Source organism: Amphichorda felina (genome assembly GCF_050947745.1).
Source record: "Amphichorda felina strain 45539 chromosome Unknown scaffold_7, whole genome shotgun sequence".
NCBI classification, from domain to species: Eukaryota; Fungi; Ascomycota; class Sordariomycetes; order Hypocreales; family Bionectriaceae; genus Amphichorda; species Amphichorda felina.
Genome location: NW_028145043.1, coordinates 2,377,388 through 2,398,863, shown reverse-complemented (window position 1 = coordinate 2,398,863; position 21,476 = coordinate 2,377,388). Strand labels below are relative to the sequence as shown.

General features: G+C 56.8%; 8 protein-coding genes across 8 annotated transcripts; 6 read left to right on the top strand and 2 right to left on the bottom strand.

The window, feature by feature from the left end:
• Nucleotides 1-922: 922 nt before the first annotated feature.
• ACF2_3 (glucan endo-1,3-beta-D-glucosidase) lies at nucleotides 923-3,445 on the top strand (the record flags this gene model as incomplete). The annotated part of the gene is made up of 1 exon (XM_083196918.1): nucleotides 923-3,445. The coding sequence occupies one exon, from the start codon at nucleotides 923-925 to the stop codon at nucleotides 3,443-3,445; it is 2,523 nt and encodes an 840-aa protein (XP_083048126.1).
• A 4,520-nt stretch (nucleotides 3,446-7,965) lies between these two features.
• Nucleotides 7,966-8,555, top strand: ACO1O0_007545 (uncharacterized protein; the record flags this gene model as incomplete). The annotated part of the gene is made up of 2 exons (XM_083196917.1): nucleotides 7,966-7,984; nucleotides 8,212-8,555. 2 exons carry the CDS (start codon nucleotides 7,966-7,968, stop codon nucleotides 8,553-8,555), a joined length of 363 nt encoding a protein of 120 aa, XP_083048125.1.
• A 253-nt stretch (nucleotides 8,556-8,808) lies between these two features.
• On the bottom strand, nucleotides 8,809-10,313 carry ACO1O0_007544 (M20 family metallo-hydrolase; the record flags this gene model as incomplete). Its single annotated transcript, XM_083196916.1, has 3 exons — nucleotides 8,809-9,739; nucleotides 9,822-10,136; nucleotides 10,201-10,313. 3 exons carry the CDS (start codon nucleotides 10,311-10,313, stop codon nucleotides 8,809-8,811), a joined length of 1,359 nt encoding a protein of 452 aa, XP_083048124.1.
• Nucleotides 10,314-11,706: 1,393 nt separating this feature from the next.
• ACO1O0_007543 (cytochrome P450) lies at nucleotides 11,707-13,506 on the top strand (the record flags this gene model as incomplete). The annotated part of the gene is made up of 4 exons (XM_083196915.1): nucleotides 11,707-11,760; nucleotides 11,829-12,431; nucleotides 12,508-12,740; nucleotides 12,822-13,506. 4 exons carry the CDS (start codon nucleotides 11,707-11,709, stop codon nucleotides 13,504-13,506), a joined length of 1,575 nt encoding a protein of 524 aa, XP_083048123.1.
• A 762-nt stretch (nucleotides 13,507-14,268) lies between these two features.
• On the top strand, nucleotides 14,269-15,642 carry ACO1O0_007542 (glycoside hydrolase superfamily; the record flags this gene model as incomplete). Its single annotated transcript, XM_083196914.1, has 3 exons — nucleotides 14,269-14,679; nucleotides 14,740-14,913; nucleotides 14,980-15,642. The coding sequence occupies 3 exons, from the start codon at nucleotides 14,269-14,271 to the stop codon at nucleotides 15,640-15,642; spliced, it is 1,248 nt and encodes a 415-aa protein (XP_083048122.1).
• A 492-nt stretch (nucleotides 15,643-16,134) lies between these two features.
• On the top strand, nucleotides 16,135-18,222 carry ACO1O0_007541 (uncharacterized protein; the record flags this gene model as incomplete). The annotated part of the gene is made up of 4 exons (XM_083196913.1): nucleotides 16,135-16,180; nucleotides 16,261-16,386; nucleotides 16,442-16,635; nucleotides 16,699-18,222. 4 exons carry the CDS (start codon nucleotides 16,135-16,137, stop codon nucleotides 18,220-18,222), a joined length of 1,890 nt encoding a protein of 629 aa, XP_083048121.1.
• Nucleotides 18,223-18,571: 349 nt separating this feature from the next.
• RPS20 (40S ribosomal protein uS10) lies at nucleotides 18,572-19,003 on the bottom strand (the record flags this gene model as incomplete). The annotated part of the gene is made up of 2 exons (XM_083196912.1): nucleotides 18,572-18,880; nucleotides 18,959-19,003. 2 exons carry the CDS (start codon nucleotides 19,001-19,003, stop codon nucleotides 18,572-18,574), a joined length of 354 nt encoding a protein of 117 aa, XP_083048120.1.
• A 448-nt stretch (nucleotides 19,004-19,451) lies between these two features.
• ACO1O0_007539 (ASCC2 family CUE domain-containing protein) lies at nucleotides 19,452-21,475 on the top strand (the record flags this gene model as incomplete). The annotated part of the gene is made up of 2 exons (XM_083196911.1): nucleotides 19,452-20,599; nucleotides 20,662-21,475. The coding sequence occupies 2 exons, from the start codon at nucleotides 19,452-19,454 to the stop codon at nucleotides 21,473-21,475; spliced, it is 1,962 nt and encodes a 653-aa protein (XP_083048119.1).
• Nucleotide 21,476: the final 1 nt, after the last annotated feature.

Below are 21,476 nucleotides of genomic sequence, written 5' to 3'. Positions count from 1 at the left end.
CGTACTTTGCACTTCGCAGTCTGCCAGGAGTGAGCGGTCTGATTGTTATTCAACCAGTCCGCTATTATTCGGGGTTCCCAACGTGAGACACTTGTAATTAATTCATCTACGAATAGAACATGTGGCTTTTAGTATAGTTAGCCTCGAAACCAGGCGGCTGGCCCCGTAGGAGTAGTTCCTGCAAGCTTGGCTTCCCCAAACACACCAGTCGGGGAGACGGGACGGGACATTGAGGTTCCGAGACATGGCGCCCGTCCTGTGGGCTGAGTCCTGCATCCTGGCAGCGCAGGCCGAGTGGACTTTGGGGACCCTCTAACTAACAAGAATCCTCCAAAATTCGGGTGCCTTGGAGATGTGGATATGTGCGCGTGCGTGTCTAAGAGGTTGGTCATCTGAAGGATATCGTCGCCTTCCCAAATAGGCAATTTGGGATCGGCGACTCGCCGTGTTTCTCCCCACCAGCTCGATGGAAGGGCCATGGCACCATACTTGCACATGTGGCTACCGCTAAACAAGTGCTCGCATATTAAGCCCAAGGGATGACCTCTAATAGCTGTTCCATCTCCCCGGGTGATGCCACGATCTTGATCCAGTGATGCCCAATCTCCCACCCCGGTCTCCGGAATCCGATCCGAGAAGCCCTCCCCCAACACGTGCAGAGCTGAGGTAACGTCCCACGAAGACCGAAGAGACCAAATGTCTCGGATTGTGCCATCACGGGAGCCTCACCCATATCAAAGTCTGGGCGCGTGCCGTGTCTTATGGGACTCTTCTGGAATGTAGACATGGCTTCGCGTCGAGTCGCGGGCAAGGCCCTCACTATATCAAGACATACAGGCGCCACCGCGTCCAGCTCTCTCCTTGCATGGCACGTCTCTCCTTCAATTATTCCTTATTAGTATAGTTATTAGTTGCTTCAATTATGAAGCTCATCACTCTCCTTTCCAACCTTCTCTGGCTTGCAGGTGCCAACGGACTTGCTGTGCCCCGGGTCGAGCCGCTTGCCCTAGCCCCTGACCAGATCATCCCCATCGACAAGACCGTCAAGATCACTATCACGGCTGTCCCAACGGGCATTCGAGAAATCCTACCCACCCTCTCTGGGCATGTCTCACCGCACACCATGGGCAACATCTACAGCAACCTCATCCCGAGGCGCAAGGAACCCCTCATCACCAACCCCATCCCTGAGCCTAGCAAGCTCCTAAAGCCCGCTGCCTCTCCCACGCTCGACAATCACAACGCCCAACCCACTATCATGGACAGACCCCAGACCGACAACATCTTCTCGCGGCCCATCGGCACCGACGCGCCCCCGCCCACCATCCCCCACCGCGACGACCACCCAGTCCCGCGCAAGGGCATCATCAAGGACGGCGTCATCCCGACCAACAAGTTCTACTCGGGCTTCTTCCTCGGCAACCAGACAGATCCCATCTACACCTTCCCCTACTCCCTGCAGTGGGCCAGGGGCGGCGGACCGGCCAAGAGCTGGGGCATCGCCGTCTCCCACACCGAGGCCAGCCAGCGCGTGTTTGGCGACGTCGTCTTCAACGATGCGGCCGCTTACTACTATAACCCCGTAGGCATCCACTCCATGATCCTCTCGGCCACCGAGCTCGGTGAGGCTACCGTCCTGGAGATGGAGGACATCACGTCCTTCTCCGCACGCGTCCTCCTCAAGGCCGAGGCCGGATCCGACCCCGTCCTCGCCCTCCCTCTCGTCCAGGGCATGCCGTACGTGACGGGCGAGTTCAGAGGCGGGCACCCCATGGTCCAGTCGGGCGTCTACTTCCGGTCCATGACCCGCGTGGATGAGGACCCCAAGGCCGACGTGGTCAAGTACAACTTCGCCCTCGAGGACGGCACCACGTGGATTGTCTACGGATACCACACCGAGGGCGAGCCGCTCAACCTCGAGGTCACTAACCAGGGCCTCGCCCAGAGCACTGAGTCCTTCACCGGTGTCATCCAGATTGTCAAGAACCCTGGCAAGGCAGACACTGCGCTCGACGATGGCGCTGGCGTGTATCCCACGGGCGTCGAGCTATCGGGCTCCGTGTCCGGCGAAGAGGGCAGCTACACCCTGAGCTTCGCCCGTGGTGGCACCACCGAGGGGAGCTTGTATATGTACGCGCTGCCTCACCACATCGAGTCCTTGGACGGCGATACGGCCAGCCGCGTACAGGAGGTCATCCAGCTCGACACCACCACCAAGGGCAAAGCCACGCTCGTCCAGGGCGAGTCATGGACCATGCGCGAGCCGAACCTCCCCACGACCGTAGACTTTGCCCCCTGGTCCCCCGAGCACGGCGGCCCTAAGACGTTCCTCTCGCCCATCGCAAAAGCCGCCATCGCGCCCGTGGCCGTGCTCGACGTCTCGCAGGACATGGACGTGCAGACCGACCTCGACTCCATGTACTTCAGCGGTAAAGCGCTGACCAAGTTCGCGCAGGTCGTGTATCTTCTCAGCGACCTGCTCGACGACCCGGCGCTGGCGCAGGCCGGTCTCCTGAAGCTCAAGGCCGCGTTTGCGCGCTTCGCGGGAAACACGCAGAAGTTCCCGCTGGTGTACGAGAGCGCCTGGGGCGGAGTCGTGTCGAGCGCGGCGTACACCACGGGGGATAACATGGCCGACTTTGGGAACACGCTGTACAACGACCACCATTTCCACTGGGGGTACCACGTGCTGGCGGCGGCGTACATTGGGCATCTCGACAAGGCGTGGGCGATCGCCAACAAGGCCTATGTGGACGCGCTGGTGCGCGACTACGCCAACCCTTCGGCGGAGGATGCGTGGTTCCCGCAGTGGCGCAACTTTGACTGGTACCACGGACACTCGTGGGCGCACGGCCTGTTCCCTGCAGCGGATGGCAAGAACCAGGAGTCGTCGTCCGAGGACGCCATGTCCGTGTACGCGGTCAAGATGTGGGGGGTCGTGACGTGCGACGCAGACATGGTGGCGCGCGCAGATCTGCAGCTGGCGGTGCTGGCGCGGTCGTTGAGGCACTACTACCTGTACGAGGAGGGTAAGAATGTCAACCAGCCGGCCGAGTTTGTGGGAAACAAGGTCGCGGGGATCCTTTTCGAGAACAAGGTGCACCACACAACCTTCTTCTCGCCGGACATCGAGGCCATCCAGGGGATCCACATGATCCCCGTGCATGCGCCGACGGGGTTCACGCGCAGCAGGGAGTTTATCAAAGAGGAGTGGGAGACATTCTTTGGCGAGGGTAGGATTGATCAGATGGACAATGCGTGGAAGGGCATTGCGTATGCGCAGTATGCGCTGGTAGACCCCAAGGCGGCGTGGGATTTCTTTGCGGCGCTGGGGTTCAAGGACAGATGGATCGATGGGGGCGCGTCGCGGTCGTGGTGGATGGCGTATGCTGCTGGTGAGTCCCATTCCTTTATTAATGATGGTAAAATGAACCGTGAGAGCTAACTGTGTTGCAGCGTTGGGCGGTGCGTGACGGATGGATGGATATACCCCTTTTTTACTAGTGTGACTTTCAGATTATTAACACCCAGCCCGGCCCTATCCTATAGGAGTGAGTTTGGAAAGGACTAAATACGCCGAGGCTTGACCAAGTGGTCGTGATTACTCTAAAGATATTTGCGGCTATGAAAGCATGGCCACCTATCATGAGATAGCCCTGTGTTGCTTGTGACATATCCTCTATATTAGAGTTAAAGGGATAATCAGAATCGAGATTGATAAGTATCATACGGTTGCCCTGTTCATGAAAACTGAAGTGCAGACCAATCTACTTCTCCTTCCCCTGATTCCAATTTAATCAACACGTCCTTTCTCCTGTGCTGTAAGTAATCCATTCCAACCTCTTTATCGACTTGCGGATGACCCAGCGTTCCCCTTTGTGCTCCCATTTTGCGATTTGTTCTGACTCGGATAGTTCTCACAGCTGTGGCCGTCGTCTCTTTGAGTAGAAGCTACTGTAAGGCCATGCCATGGATCGTCTCTGTCACTCTGGCTCAACCATCGTAAGAGGGGCGAAGCAAGATCTGTGCTCATATTGAATTAATAAGTGATCCCTCATCTATTGAAACACGTCCAAATCTATTACCTTCATCTTCATACCCGTCAGACGCAGGCTGTGGTGTGCCGGACTTGGGTCTCTTGTTGGCCCAGTTGGAGCTGCTCGATGCAGAGGCCATATTGGGGGGCGTCAAGCCTCAGTGCTAAGAAGTGAATAAAAGTATTCAATATCGTAATTGAACTAAAGCAGCTAGAATGGGTTGGTCTTGGCAGGATTTGGGGGAGTTCTTTTCCCAGACACTGAGGTGAACGACGTCTTTAATAGTCAACCTCCGGCATGCTTCTTATCCATTGCCACCAGGTTCCTTCTTGACAACAGGAGGGAATCATTTATCCACGTGAATCTTGCCTTGCCATGTTATCAGCAGACGTCTTGCTCCATTTTAGAAAAAAGGGCCAATTATTGTAATGGCTCTTTTCTTGAACTGCGCTTTCGGCTATGAGAGATTGCGGACCATATAGTCAGGTGCCTGACATTGGGGGCAACAGGGCCTTTTTTTTCAATTGGACTTTTAACTGAGACAGTTATCCATAGGCCATGCAAAGTATTATTTCCTTTTACCCCAAGGGCCAATTCTCGCATTGGAAGACTAAGACTCTTATTCTCGGACATAAATGCTGGGTGTGAATCTGTTCAAGGGCCCATTTCCTGATTGGTAGCACTCACGCCTAGTGCGTTTCAACTTTTGGCAAGTAAGTCCTGTTCATGTTGTCTTCTCTGACAATGCCATGCAGGTTAACTTGGCCTCTCAAATTGACGAATGAAAGAAATGGCCCCTCAAACAATGGTACATAGGTATTACAGAGCCTTGTCAACCTGAGCCACGTAGATGATCCACACCACCACCGATAAGCGAATCAGAAAATTGGCCCTGGTTCCTGTGTGACTGTGCGGCTGGCTGCAGAGCGGGTGACACGCGCGTAGGTAGGCCGGAGAACACTTTCAGCCCGCTGAGCCCACACCATATCAAGGAGGTGTCCTCCGCTGAGTTCGAACCAACTTCTCCTTCGCGTCGCACGAAGCCAAGCGTCACCGTCAGCGCATCTGTCGCAGCTGGCGTAGCCCGTTAGGGCAAGCGCAGCAGATTCATTTGTGAGTGGGTTAAGTTATCCTCCAACGTTGAAAGAATACTCATCTAAGACTCGACTCGTATTTAGGGCCTATTACTGCTACTAATTTAGCCCTCACTGCTGCCCTCTAATCTCCCTGCGCCTCGCAGGGAACTCGCTGTCCATCTTCTCCTAATTGGAGAGTCAGTGCCGAGCATCGCCTCGGCGCTCCCACTATTCGAGAGTGCCACGATGATCATGACCTAGAACCATTGACCAGCGGCATCGACGACTTGCAATGGCTGCTCGACTTGGGACACTACGACTATAATCTGGTGCCCTTGCCTGATGATGGGTTTGCTAAGAACGGAGGCTTCCATGGCTTGAGTAGTGATCAAAAACGCGGTTCCCGTGTCTACCATGCTGAAGGCGGATGTCCTACACAGCTGGGACATCAAAGCGCCCCATCCAACACCAAAACCAAAACCACGCATGGTTGGCTAACCTGCCATGAGGAACCATCCGTGAACATCACGACTTCAGCCATTGAACCCTCTGTTCTTAGACCTATCACCACGCAAGAAGGCCTAAGTCTACTTCCCGACGCTCTAGATATTCCGACTATTCATAAATCTGTTTCTTATTCTCTGCCAAACCCATCCCCCACGTCAACATACGCCACCTCCCCAAGCAGCAGTGTGCCAACGTCCATTTCGTGTGAAAAGGCATCCTCGGAATCGGCGACGTCAAGCCCCGCGTCCAACATATCCCAGCTCAGCTGTGATTTTTGCGGGGAGCCGTTTCACGACGTCGATTCCCTTTGGTACGTGCTAGCTCTTAGATTAAACATTGGTTAAAACTGACGCGCAGCAGCACCCATCTCGTCTCGTATCATGCCGCCTCAAGCCCCTTCCACTGCGGCAGATCGACCTGTAAGACGCACAGCGAACTCAGGTCTCTGAAGCGCCACCTGAACAACATTCACCTCCACGCCATGTACATCTGCCGGTGTGGACACTCTAGACGAAAGGACAAGCACTGCGACCATTTGCGGAGAAATAACTGCGACGGCCATAGCCCCTACCGATGTATCTGTGGCCACACCGTCAACGACATCCGTATGCACGAGCTACATATTCACAAGTGCGGAAAACGGAAGAGAGGAAGACCGAAGAAACAGAACGTGAACAGCGGACCGATCTGATCTGAAAAGAAGAGCTCCTGGATGGGGATATGGAAACACGGTGCTCAAGGCCCGTGGCCCTGGCAAGACTTTTCCTGGTCGATTGGCTTCTCCGTGAGCGCCGTGGTTCCATATCCCCAGAAGGAAGTGAGGAAGTGATTGATTGGCCTTACAAAGTTGAAGCGCCTGCATGTTGTGCAGATGATCGACGAATCTTTGCGAACTTTGTTCCATGATCTTGACTGCCTTGGGTTGTCGTGTTTGGACATGGCGTCACGATAGAGAGTTTGAACTGTCTATGGTTTCAAACTGTCTATGGTGACGCTTGATGACTTGCTCACGCAAGGCCTCGCCGCACCGCCCAAATCAATACCTGGGGTGTAACTAATACCCACACAGGAATTTTCCTTTTCCCCTTGTTTGTTTGTCTTTTTCCTTAGTATCAGGGTCATTTGTTACCGGGATTTGGTTCTTTTTTTCAAAGTTAAACATATGCCCAGTATCCGTATGTCTTGGGGCTACTGAGTATTATAGCTTGTAAACGAATTCTGCCGGCTTTATCACGTGACACCCGCTATATATACCCTACCTTTTCCTTCCTCTTTCCTAGTTATAAGTTTTAAGACCTTTAGCTATACTATAAACCGTACGGCCTCATAAATAGGATTATTATAAATTCCTTCCCTTGCACCCTTTGTATCTCCCGATTGCCCGTGAGCGCCGTAGGCTTTATGTATGCGTTTAATGTTAGTGTTTGCGTTGCATACGCTCCTTCGCCAGATTGCCTTCAAGTTTGATGTATAATCAACAGCCTCGTGTGAGAAGATGATGTGAGAAGACATAGTTAATAGCCCCAACAGTCCGCCTTCGTCAACCCAGAAACACATCAGAAGATTTCTGATCATCCTAGGGCTTTTTCCCTTCCTGTGCTATATCTATACCAGGGCTATTCCATGACATGACTGTTTTAGCAGCAAATGCAGTAGATTCCTGTGTGTGCTTCTATGCATGTTAGATGTACCATTCTGCAGTGGCGTGTAATAAACCAGAAAGGGGTTGTGATCAACTTGCCGTGTGCATCCCGTCTTTTCTTTCCCCTCCTTGATTCCCTCTGTTCTCTCACCCTTCTCTCTCTCAATTCCAAGCTCTCCCTCTTCTTTTATATGTCAATTGTCCAAGCCAACGAGGGCAGAAGCATTTCCAGCGCAATCACTCCATTACCATCCTGGTAACCCATTTCATTTCTGGAGAGGCCACCCACTGCCCTCCAATCTAGAAACAACTGGATGCGCTACTAAAAGATCTGGTGGCAATATTCGAAATTGACTCTGTCTTGAAATGGTCTCCTCCTGTTCAGCCTCTCCAAAGCGATCACGGTGGCCCCAGGAGTACCATCAGTCTTCGTCCGGAGTACAATGAAAGGCATGGTTTCACAGCCACTCGCCGCCATCCCACTGTCTTTTTACCAATGTTAGGAAACGACTTTCACTACCTATCCCTCTCTCATATGCCTGGAAGGCTATACTTCAGGTTGAAGTGGGCTCAGAGAAATTAGCGCTGCCACTCTGTGGCATTGAGCCCTACCATCACGAGGCTGAAATAGCGGCTGTCGAACCTACAAAAGAAAATGGTAGAGTTACTGCGTGCTGCCTAACCATATGCCCCAGCCGACTTCATGGCTTCACCAGAGGGGCGTATATGGTAGAGTGTGCACCATTTGGGCATGTACAGAACGCTTCTCCACAATATAAAAGGACACGAGAAAAGGAGATAGTTCTGGGCCGTCCTTCCGACGCCCAAATCCAGTGCGTTAGATCTCTATTCCATAACTCAGCGTCTCGCGCAGTGGCTACACAATGTGTTATATCTAGTCGCTGCAGAGTATTTGCCGGTCCCGAACCCTGGTTAATCTCCTTAACAGCTCTTGTCACGACCCTTCTGATCATGACAAACCCAACCAAGAAGGTCGATGCCAACACAGACTGTGCGGACCGGGAGCTCTCTTGGTGTTTGGGCTCGCTCCATGCGTTTTACCGCGAGGAGGGGCCCGAAGAGGGTGGTATCCCCCTCTCATGGTCACTTGGGACATTTCCCAACTACTGGATATATCCCCACTTCATCTTCCACTATTTCTCGCCTTGCACTCCGCGAGACGTTGACGGGTTCGAAAAATGGAAGGGTTCTGGCATCCGGCACGAGGGCCGCATGATCTCGGCGCCCATAGGATGGAACGGACAGACCAAGCGGTTCGCCAAGGAGCGATAAGAGGGTGGAAGAGCTCCATAGACTTCGGGATAGGGTGAGTTTTTCCACTCTCTTTTTCTAAAGGTTTCCTCTCTAACTACTTATCATGCAGCTCTTTATTGCCAGGGGGCACGAGGCTCCGGCCGCAGGTGGAAACATCTAAGCGGAGCTAGCAGATAATGGGCTATGCCGGGTCGAGTACACTAGAATTCTAGGGAGGAGAGGTCATGAGCACAGGAACTCTGAGGTATGGTTGAGCTAGCATCAAGCCATGTTAGAACCTCCTAGCCGCATCATATCGCATGACAGCCCTAAGCAGCACCTGGGCACCCAGCACACAGTCTTCTGGACTGCAGTACTCGTCTGGAGTATGGCTCATGCCGTTCCTCGTAGGCGTAAACACCATGGCTGTCGGACACCGCTTGGTTGTATGGCAGCTATCATGCCCAGCACCGCTCAACATGTGCCTCCAGAGCTTGGCCCCTTCAACCCCAGACGCACCTGGTATCTCGGTTGTAGCCTCCTCAGCCGCCTGCTGCACCGCCGCGATGCAGTCAGCATGGAACTCGACGGCCATGTTCTCCGTTAACGTCGTCCACCGCACCTCGACTCCCTTCCCACTGTCCTCCCTAGCAATCCTATCAAACTCCTCGCGACATCTGCCCACCATCTTGCCCACGGCCTCTGTGCTCGGATGCCGCACATCGAGCGTGAATCGCACCGTCCGCGGCAGCGTATTCACACTCCCCGGATGCGCCTCCAGGATCCCCGTCGTGATCAGCCCAGCCTCCTCGCCGGCCACCGCATTCGATGCGACGATCATCTTGGCCGCCGCCAGCAGCGCATCCTTGCGCGCAGCCAACGGCGTCGTCCCCGCGTGGCTGTCCCTCCCGACCACCTCGACCTCGAACCAGCTGTACGCCTGTGCGCCCGTCACGACCCCAACCCTCTGGCCCGCGTCCTCGAGGATGGGTCCCTGCTCGATGTGCAGCTCAAAGTGCGCCGCCAGGGGCTGCGCCGTGTGCGACGCGGGGACGCTGCCCAGGAACCCCGTGCGCTCGAGCTCCTGCCTGAGCGTCTGTCGTGACGAGGGGTCCGTCGCGAGGGAGGCTACTTCGCGGCAGCTCCAGCCTGTCTCGAGGGGGATGGAGCCGGCCCAGACGCCGGATGAGACGGTCACGATGGGGAAGCGGGCGCCTTCCTCGCTGTTATTTTTTCCTTTTTCAGTACAGATGAGATAAAGAAGACATATATATATATATATATATATGTGGATATGAGACTCACTTTGTCCAGTTGATGACACCCACAGGGCCCTCGGTCTGATACTCGTTCTCGTGGAGCGTCCGCAGCACCTCCAGCCCAGCCATGACGCCTAGGATGCCGTCGTAGCGGCCGCCCGTGGGCTGCGTGTCGAGGTGCGAGCCCATCATGACGGGCGGCACGTGGGCGACCTTGCCGGGCCGCACGGCGAAGATGTTCCCCATCTGGTCCACGGTGACGACGCACCCCAGGGCCTTGGCCTGGTCCATCAGCCAGAGCCGGACGCGCCTGTCATCGTCGTTGAGGGAGAGGCGGGCCATGCCCGTTTCGGTGGGGTGGCTGTTGGGGTCATTGTGAGCTGTCGTGCTGGTGGTGATGGAGACCAGGAGGGGGTGGGACATACTCCCCGTAGGCGTGGGCCTTGCCGAACTCGCATGTCGAGTGGATGGATTCCATCAGTCGGGATCCATTGACGCAGAGTGCCGCCGGGCTGCTGACCCGCTGTGCAGAGGCCATCTTGTCGGTGTCGTCGGTGACGGTACGGGACTCGCGAGAGGAGTGTTGGTTTGGGAAGTGAAGCTAACCGGAGGGACCAACCGAACTGCGGAGGCCCCGTGGAGAGTCGGCGACTGTGAGGGGTCGATTTGGTGATGCATTGATAAGAACTCGGCAGTCGGCCGAGGTCCGGTAGCTGAATCGGGCTATCGTCCGGTGCCTCAGCCTTACAGGCCGAGCAGAATGATCTTCATGCACCTGGGGTTGACTTCTCGGTCTGTCTGTCTCTGTGAGGCTGTCCGGTTCGGCTGGACAGCCTCCATACTCATTAGATCATACCGGCCCCGGAATCCACATTTACTTGCCGACGTGTTACGTACAACCATCGGGCTAGCCATCGTCTGCCGCTTCGGAAATCCAGTTCTGAGTTCCGAGGGCGTCGAATCCGGCGAGTCTCATGCGTGGCTCGGCTTTCGGTTTTCGGCTCTGACGGGTCTAAGCTCCACCACGGTTCCCCGTGTAAGTCAACTGGCACCTTGAGCCGACCCGAGCATCCCGGTCTTCCAAAGCTTGGTTCCAGTCAATCGAGATGGATTGCTCGATGCAGAGATTTCGATCAGAATATCGAGGGGGAATTGGGAAGATTGATGGTTCCCAAGATCATTGTTGGCAATGCATCCGTTGTGCCGAGGATTGAAGACCAACTGCGAGTCCTACCCTATACGCTGCCCATCCAAGCCCGGACCTAAATCTCCCCAGCTCGGCATCGTCATCAATGCTGCAGTCGACTTCTTCTACTACAAGTGCTGACCATTCATCAGCTGAAACCACCGTCGGCCGCGAGCCAAAGTCAAAATACATCATGGACAGACATGGACCCTCTTCCCCCACCCTGCAACCCCAGAGTCTCGAATCTTCCCCAGCCGCCGCCCTAGAATCCTTTCAGTTTCCGCACCCATTAGACGCCGTTCCGCATTCACGCCCCGAGAGGCTTATGCGGGTTTGTTCACTACTGTTAGTATGCAACCACCAGAAGGCGTGCAGATCTCAGCCGTTGGCTCTGCCCCAGCCCGACCGTAACCGCCATCTTCCCAATCGGGCAATATGGAGGGGTGGGGGCCCCGGAGCCGGCGGTGGAACCTCCTCCTGCTAGTATGGTAGTAGCTGTGCCCGCATGTATTCGTAATACAAGGCCGCACCATTCGTATTGATCCGGTATTGATGACGGCGTCTCCTGTGCCGCCCAAAGCCGAAGTGGGCCACCACTGGACAATGCCGTAACGCTGTATCTGATATCTAGACCCGTCCCTTTCCTGGGGCTGCTGCCGTCTTATTAAATGATGCGAGGGGCCGTCACGTCCTCGTCCTCGTCCTCCCCTTGTAGCCTCCCACACACTCTCACCTTCTATCCAAGATGCTCCACGTCGTGACATTGCTGGGCGCCCTGCTGGGCGCCGGGGCGCTCTACGTACGCCCTCCCAGTCCAACACCCACCACCATCATCACAGCGCTCAGACTGACCTCCATGTGCCATAGACCCTCGGCCTCGCCGTCTACCGCATCTTCTTCCACCCGCTAGCCCGCTACCCTGGCCCTCTCATCGCCAAGCTCACCAACGCGCACCAGCTGTACCACGCCTGGCGCGGCGACCGCCACCTCGAGTTCTGGCGCATGCACCAGCGCTACGGCCCCGTCGTGCGCTTCGGCCCCAACTGCCTGTCCTTCAACTCGGCCGCCGCCCTCAAGGACGTCTACGGCTTCAAGTCCAACGTCCGCAAGGCCGAGTTCTACGACGCCTTCGCCCACCCCGTCGCCAACACCCACAACACGCGTGACAAGGCCGTCCACGCCCGCAAGCGCCGCGTGCTCTCCCAGGCCTTCTCCGACAGCGCCATGCGCGGCATCGAGCGCTACATCCTGCAGAATGTGCGCTCTTTCTGCGACCAGATCGGCACCCTCGATGGCGCGGCTGACTCGAAGGGCTGGACGGCACCCCGCGTCATGAGCGACTGGTGCAACTACCTCGCAATGGACATCCTGGGCGATCTGAGCTACGGGAAGGCGTTTCACATGCTCGAGCGTCCGGATAACCGCTTCGCCCTGGAGCTGGTCGAGGCGGCCACCACGCGGCACCTGGTTGTACGTCGTTCCCTCCATATATTATCTGAAAGTCTTGAAACTGTGTGTCAATACTAACACTGCTGCCCCGCCCCAGTGCGGCACCATGCCCATCGTCAACAAGCTCAAGTTCGACCGCGTCCTCTTCCCCAAGCTCGCCGCCGGTCGCGCCCGCTACATGGCCTACAGCAAGGCCCAGCTGACGGAGCGCACCAAGCTCGGCGAGGACTCGGACCGCCGCGACTTCTTCTACTACCTGCTCAAGGCGCGCGACCCAGAGACGGGCCAGGGGTTCAGCATCCCCGAGCTGTGGGCCGAATCCAACCTACTGTGAGTCCTTCTAAGGAGCATTTTGCGCTTCACCAAGTGTGGATTATAGGAGGGTAGAAATGCTGACACGCACACCTTCAGGATCATTGCCGGCTCCGACACCACCTCCACGGCCATGGCCGCCACGCTCTTCTACCTGGTGCGCAACGAGGCCGCCCTGCGCAGGGTTGTCGAAGAGGTCCGCTCCAAGTTCTCCGACGTCGAGGAGATCGTCCAGGGCCCGGCCCTCACATCCTGCACCTACCTGCGCGCCTGCATCGACGAGGCCATGCGCCTATCCCCTTCGGTCGGCAGCATCCTCCCTCGCGAGGTCCTCCAGGGCGGCCAGACCATCGACGGGCACGCCGTCCCCGCGGGCACCGTCGTCGGCGTGCCGCACTACACCATCCACCACAACCCGGAGCACTACCCGCGGCCCTACGACTACGTCCCCGAGCGGTGGATCACCGGTTCGCGTAGCTCGCTCTCGGGGGCTGAGACGACCGAGGACGATGTCGCGCGCGCCCAGGCCGCCTTCTGCCCCTTCAGCGTGGGGCCGCGCGGCTGCATCGGCAAGGGCCTCGCGTACGTCGAGATGACGACGGCGCTGGCCCGGACCATCTTCCTGTACGACATGCGGCGGGCGGTGGGCGTGGCGGACCCGGGCGAGGGCGGGCCGGAGCTGGAGTGGGGGAGGCACCGCGAGAGCGAGTTCCAGCTGATTGATACGTTCACAAGCGCCAAGACGGGGCCGCTGGTGGAGTTTAGGAAGGTCGACCGGTCGTGAGGCCCGGGGGGAAAGGGGGGAGAGAAGGGGGGGATGCTGGGGATGAGTGTAACGTGTAACGTAATGCGCATGAATGGCATCAAGCCCAAATCGAACTTACATCTGGATCAACCGACGGCTGTTCTCGCTCCAAAAGACACCGAGGGATTCACCGGGCTATCTCGGGTCCGTGAGGATCTTACCTGCGATCTAGTGCTTGAGTGATGTACCGACAGGCCCTTTCCACGCGGCCCAATCTCAACACTGCTAGCCCCAAGCCCAATCCTACACTGCCGTCTTGTTACTACAGTAATAGAGGCCGGATCGACGAGATATTGTGTGCGGAAATCATGTCCGAGATGCGGGGTCCGGGGTATCATGTCGAGCTTGCCACATGGTGACATGGTGCGTGTCATGTCTGTGGCAGTCTCTTCCATGCGATCCTTTAGCCATGGTTGAAAAGATCGCCCGGATCAAGTCTAGAGAGGTTTTAGATTGCATTTCTGCCGACGCCCGATGTATGCCACCCGCAAAGGATGTATGACAAACCGAATGCTACTGCTGTCCCGATGCCCGTGATGGGGTCTGATCGGCAGCGTCACCCGTTTTGTATGAGGAATCTGGGGTTCCGTCCAAGAACCAGTGTATGAATGGTGGCCATGCCCATATGTGCGGGCGAGAAGCTATGGAAGCAGCGAGGAGTTTTAAAAGAGCCAAGCTTCCCGACTTGCTCTTCTCTTTGAAGGTGCTTGGAATTGTGTACACATCCTGCCAGCCTCTAAAATGATCAAGTTTCACACTCTCGCGACCCTCGCAGCCAGCCTGCTCAGCACGGCTGACGCCTTCCCCAACCTTCCATTGGTTGTTGATGGACCGCAAATGATTGATACCACCGGGGCTTCTGTCAAGCTCGCTGGTACCAACTGGCCTGGCCATGGCGGCGTCATGGTTCCCGAGGGTCTGCAATACCAGTCCATCCAGACCATCGTTTCCGATATTAAGAGGCTGGGCATGAACGTCGTGCGCCTGACATATGCAATTCAGATGATTGACCAGATCTATGACAACGGCGGCGAGGACATTGACCTCCAGACGGCCTTTATCGATGCACTAGGCGATGACAACGGGACGTCTGTTCTGGCGGCTGTGCTTGCCAACAACCCACAGTTCACCGAGTCCACTAAACGACTTGAGGTATGACCAGCTCTGTCCTCTCTAGTGGCTTTTTTTTTCCTTTCTAACAGATCCCGGAAGGTCTTTGATGCTGTGGCGGAAGAACTCGCGGCGCAGGAAATATACGTGAATCTCGACAACCACATCTCGCGTGGCCAGTGGTGCTGTTCCGGCGACGACGGCAACACCTGGTGGGGAGACACGTACTTTGACGCCGATAACTGGGTCCGTGGACTCTCATACATGGCCGAGCATGTAGGTCCTTTGTCCCTTGTGTGAACAAATCCTCTTGGGAAGTAAACCCAGCTCATCCATTCCTAGGGCACTTCGTGGAGCAACCTGGCGTCCATGTCACTCCGCAACGAGCTTCGTGAGCCGTCCGGTAATGACGCCGTCCGCGAGACGTACAACTGGGAGACGTGGTACACACGCGTGCGCCAGGGTGCCGACGCCGTCCACGCAGCCAACCCAGACGTCATCGTCATCCTGTCGGGACTCAACTACGACACGACGATGCAGCCCGTGGTGCGTGGCCAGGCTTTCGAGCCCGGCACGGCGACATTCAGCTTCGACGACTTTGCAGGCTACGCCGACAAGCTGGCCATCGAGCTGCACAACTACAACACCAACACGGGCTCGTGCGCGGACCTGCAGGGCAGCCTGTACAACGGCGGCGCGCAGGCGATGAACCCGGACGAGGCGTCGACGGCCAACGTCTTCCCCGTGCTGGTGACCGAGTTCGGCTTCGCGCAGGACGGCAGCGCGCACGGGAGCGTCTACTCGACCTGCCTGGCCCAGTGGCTGCCAGGCAATACGGCGGGCTGGATGCAGTGGGTGATTGCCGGGAGCTACTACACGCGTCAGGATCAGCACGACTTTGATGAGACGTGGGGGTTGTATAACCATGACTGGACGGCGTGGAGGGATGAGGTGTATGTTGAGAGTCTGCTGATTCCGTCGGTCGAGGCCACGCTGGGTGGTTGACCACGGCGGTGGTACAAGCTTCATATTCACAAGTTTATATGGGCTGCAAAGTCATGATGCTCGCTGTATCTGCTACAATCAATATGAAATAGGTGTGCTGAGACGTCTGTCGCTGTAGATGCATGCATAAAGTCGGAGCAATTGGGTGGTGCTAAGCATTCGTACCAAGAACCCACCTTGCCGCTAGCAGCACCCAACCACGAGGCTTCGTCGCGCGAGGCAGATCATCTCCCAACCCATCTGAACTTTTGTCGCGTCGCAACCTCTAACCCACCCCCACGAAGAGCTACTCCTCCCCAACATCGACCGCCTGTTGCGCATAGGCCAAATCATATCTCGACCGTGGCAAGACTAGACGCGAGCTCCGATTGCCACGAAAATCTGCCTCCCCCGACATGACGTAGCGCGATCGAGGAGGACCACGACGAATATCTTTTGGCTCGACCTCTGGGGTTCCCTTGAACCATTGCCGCGTCCAGGACGCCCGGCACAATGACCATCTGCAGGTACTGGCAGCAGGGAAACTGCAAATTTGGAAGTACGTTTGCCGTGGCTAGGTGTCGTGGGATGGGGGGAGGGAGACACTGGCTGACTTTCGTCCTTCTTTGCCATTCACAGACAGCTGCCGCTTCGAGCACCCCGACGGCGGTAACCGCAACCAGCCGGCGAATCGCTTTGGCGCCCTTGGAGGTGGAGGCGGAGGAGGAGGAGGAGGAGGTAGTGGCGGGGGACAGAATGCGCTCGGTAAGGGCAACTCCGTCCTGGCGAGAGCAGACGGGAAGGTGCTAACATGCAGCAGACAAGTACAGGATCAACCTCGATACTATCGAGGCGGACCTGACGACCGAGGTGCCACAATGGATTCTCTCAGCCTACGCACCGGGGAGAGACGCCCCCGAGCAGCTGTTTGGAGGATACCCGCGCGAACAGAGCTTCGAGGAGATGCGGCTGCACTACCTCACCGCCAAAGCCACTGGCGGCGATCAGCAGGCTGTATGTTGACCTCTGTGCCCCGAGACAGACGCCTTGGTTCGAGTTTGCTGACAAGCCCCCTAGCTTAATCAAGCCCAAGAGCTGTACCAGAATGCCCAGCAGCAGATGCAGAATGCCGTGGGCAACCTCCGCGAGGCTGCCAGCTTTGTCGTCCAGGCCGAGAACAAACACCCCAACCGCCACGACATCTGCCAGCAGGGCACGCAAGGTCAGCCTTTTGGCGAGTTCCTCGTCGGCAGGAGACCCAAGGCCAACGCCCCGGGGGCGGCGACACAGGCGAACCCTTTTTCTACGGGTGCCAGCAGCCAACCGTCTGCCTTTGGAGGCGGCGGGGCGGCGGCCGGAGTAAGCGCCTTCGGACAACCTTCGGCTCTGGGACAACGGGCCAATCCATTTGGGCAACCCTCACAGCAGTCTGCTCCAACCTTTGGACAGCCCTCGCAGCCTTCGCAGGCTGCCTCTCCCTTTGGCCAATCATCACAACAGCCCTCGGCATTCGGCCAGCCGTCGCAGCCGGCCTCAGGGTTCGGAAAGCCTTCATTTGGCCAACCATCTCAGCCAAGTGCCCAGGGTTCTGCTTTTGGCCAGCCCTCACAGCCAAGTGCCCCAGGTTCTGCTTTTGGCCAGCCCTCGCAACTCGGTGCGAAGCCCAGCCCCTTTGGCGCTCCCTCCTTTGGCCAGCCTTCACAGCCCAATGCTCAAGGAGCTGCCTTTGGTCAGCCTTCACAGCCAAGTGCTCAAGGGTCCGCCTTCGGTCAGCCCAGCGAGCTCGGGCAAAAGCCGAACCCTTTTGCCTCTACGTCCAACACGACCGCCTCTCCCTTTGCGACAGCAGGGAGTGTCGGTGGCAGCGCTCCAAGTCCATTCGGCCAGCCGTCGAATCAAGCAAACGCGGGTCCCAGTCCCTTTGCGTCTGCTTCCAATGACCAAAGCCAATCCAAGCCCAATCCCTTTGGGCAGCCATCGCAACCTTCCGCCACAACAGCTGCCAACCCCTTTGCTTCTGGAAACACAGGGGCAGCGCAACCTGCCAGCAGCCCCTTTGGCCAGCAGCCAGCGCAACAGGCAAGCCCATTTGGATCAAACCAGCCGCAACCACAGCAGCAGCAACAACCTAATGGCCCATTTGCTCAGCAGTCCAACGCGAGTAACCCCTTTGCCCAGAATGCTCCAAGCAATGCCAGCCCCTTTGGCCAGCAAGCCAACAACGCCACCCAAGCACCAGCCCAACCAAAGGCAGCCGCCGCCCCTTCGAGCAACCCGTACCCGCCTGATAGCACCAGGCAGCATCCGCCCATCGAGAGCTACAGCGCCAAGGGCATGGACGGCAATCTGACCATGTTCCGCGACAAGCCCGTGAGCTACAAAAACGGCAAGCCGGGCATTCTCCACTTCGATGGCACCTGGCAGCGCATCTTCTTCCCGTCCGGACCACCGCCCTTTAATAAGGACACGGCGCTGCCGCCAAACGAGTACGACGACAAGACGCGAGCGCAGTGGGTTGCGTTTGCCGAGACGGGAACGTTTGCGGATGGGGTGATGCCCGAGCTGCCGCCACCGCGGGATTGTACATTATGGAATTTCTAATATCTACATGGTGGTGTAGGAAAAGGATGGACGCGACTTGGTATGGGCCGCCCTGGAAATAAGAAGCATTATTTGGCGTTGGGGTGTATACTGATAGAATTTACGTTTCTGGCTACAAAGATAGCTGGCAGATTACCAGATTTTTGCCTAGAATGCCTCCTACACAGTAGGAGTCAATGTACAACCTGCACACACAGAGTCACATGAACCTTCGAAGAATGGCAGTTCTGTATCACACATGAGACCATTACAGTAGTTTGCACCAATTTTTGTCTTATTTTCTAGCTGAGCCCAGTATCCGCAGCTCGAAGCTAGCCTATCTTTTCCTTTCCCGTCCGGGGCACCCTGCTTAAGCAGCAATAGTGACCTCGACCTCGACGCCGGCGTCAATGTTGACGATGATCTGCTTGACAACCTCGGTAGGGGCAGTCAGGTCGATGAGGCGCTTGTGGATGCGCATCTCGTAGCAGTCCCAGGTCTTGGAACCCTCACCGCAAGGGGTCTTGCGGGTGGTGATCTTGAGGGTCTTGGTGGGCAGGCGGACGGGGCCCTTGAAGCGCAGGTCCTTGCTCTTGGAGCGCTCGATGATCTCGGAGCAGACCTTCTCGAGAACCTGGACCTTGCGGGAGGACAGGGTGATGCGGATCTTGTGGCTCTTCTGCGGGCAGGGTGTCAGTCAAGTCAAGTTGCGGGAACGTGCCCTGGTCAGGCCTGGAATTGGGGGAGGGGCGCGTACGGGAGCCTCGCCCTGGTCCTTCTCAGGCTTCTGGTAGGAAGACATTTTTGATAATTGGTCGATTGATTCTCTTCACGACTCGAACGTGGGAGTTACGGCAAAGTGATGAAGAGCGGCGGGTTGGCGATTGTCGTTGGATGCTGGAAGCAAAATCCAAGAAATTCGCCGACGACCGCCTTTTTTTGGTGGGGGTTTGCAAAATGCTCGAATTTGTGCGCCGAGGACGCTATTCCGTATTGGGACAGGTGGGTATCTAACATGCAGAGCTCATTGCCCATTGGCCAGATGGTGGGGTTCTTTAGAGCTGGGTACGTACCTCTGGGAACGACCCCAGTGCGCCTCGTCGATGATGGTCATCACGATGATTCATCCGGCGATGAGGCAGACACGACACTCGCATTATATAATAATGGCAGAAATACCCTGAGCTTTCTCCCATTTTTGTTCATATCTCACAAAATATCTCGAATCCGCCGTTGGACGAGCCTCAATCATGGCCGCCTTACCCCCCTTTGCGCCGTTTCCGAAAGCGCCATGGAGGCAACATCTCAGCTCACAAGAATGGGACGCCCTGCTCGAGGCGTGGTTGGTGCTCACGCAAGCTTGTCTGAGTCTTGGAGATGGTGATTTTTCGAAGAAGGCTGCAAATGATGAGTATATGGGAGCTTTTATCGCCTCGTTCATGGAGGAGGCTGCTGAGAGGGGCCCCTCATCTCTGGGCTCTTACTCGACGCAGCTCCTGAAATCAGTATTTCAGCTATCATCTCGACTTCTCCGTTCTAAGACGCCTACTCAGCTCCTTGGGTTCGATTTTCTATCGAACTTCTCAAGAGTGTATTCCAAGAAGCACGTTGGTCCTGTCATGGCCAAGCTCTTCAACGACCACGCCCCCGCCATTGAAGCTACTCTCGCCTCACTGAAGAAGCTCCTCATCCCCCATCTCGACTCTGGAATCAAGGGCGATCTCAAGCTCGTCGAGTCCCGTCTCCTCCACCTCAACCCTCTTCTGCATGCCTCGCCCCAAGCGTGCACCCTCTTCCTCGCTGGCTCCGACTTCTTCGACGGCCTGGTAACCTGCTTCCGCGTCATGAATCCTCCCCTGCGCAAGGCCATAATCGCAACCATGTACCTCTGTCTTGTAGGGCTAACGGAGGCAGACCCTCCCAAGTGGGCGATGCTCAATGATCAGCTCTATTCGCTCAAGTCCTCTGCCGACTCTCACAAGGCTGGTCCACACAATGTCAACGACTCCCTGGTCGCCGAGCTCGTCACCTCTACTCCTATCCTAAAGATCCTATCAAGGAGGGCAGAGGACTCGGGTGCCGCCACAGACAACTTGAGGAAGCGCATAACGGCCCTCGAGGACTTCAAGAAGGGCCCCATGGTCCGGCCAAAGCGTCTCGTGAGGCGCAAGGTGGACAAGGGCAAGGGAAAGCAGACGGTTGATGATGTGCAGGTTGAGATCCACGTGCACAAGATGAGCCAGATTACCCAAGTACAGGACCTTTTCCCCGACCTTGGCTCTGGATTCGTGGCAAGATGCCTGGATGAGTACGGCGATGATGTGGAGCAGGTCGTCGCGAATCTTCTGGGCGAAACGCTGCCGCCTCATCTCGCATCGGCCGACCGGAGCGAGCCCTTGTATGTCTCATTATTGATGATCTCATTGCCTGTACAGTATTCTCATTTGCTAACATATACAGATCCTCAAAACCACAAAGAGAGCAACACCAAGACCTAGCACCACATCCCACACCACCTCTGGTACCAGAGAGACACAACGCATTTGATGACGACGAATTCGATCGCCTTGCCATCGACGTTTCCAAGGTTTCTTTCGGCAAGAATCACAACAAGACTGCCGACGAGGTCCAATCCGCCGCCCCCAACAAGGCCGCTATTCTCTCCGCCCTTGCCGCCTTCGATTCAGACGACGACGAGCGTGATGACACGTATGACGCCGTCGATGTTGGCGGCACCGTCGACTCGACCAGCCAGGAGGCTGATGGCGCGAGCAACGGCAACGAGGAAATCCTATTCAGGGCCTATCAGATGGACGAGGGGGTGTTTGGGCGAGATGCTAGCACAAAGAGAGGCCCCGCCCGTGCCAAGTTACGAGATGAAACGGGGATGACCGACGAGTCAATCGAGGGCTGGGCGGTCATGCTTAACAGGAACCCCCAGCAGAAGAGGCGGTTAGAGGCCAAGTACGCCTTTGGCGGGGAGCAGTCACAGATCGAACGTACCGCCTGGCGAGGCGGCGGGGCCGGGTCTGCGGATGAAGAGAGTGACGCCGCCGGGGGGTCTTCAAGAGGAGGGAGGGGAGGTAGAGGAGGCGGGCGCGGAGGAGGTCGCGGCAGAGGCCGGGGTAGGGGAGGCAGCGTTGCCGGTCCGACTGGAGAGAAGTCGACGGAAGCAGCCAGGAGGAACAAGGAGGCCAACAAGGGGTCGCGGGCGAACCACAACCGACGCGAGGGTCGCGCCAGGAAAATGGCTCGCGGAGGCTTTGCCCCATGAT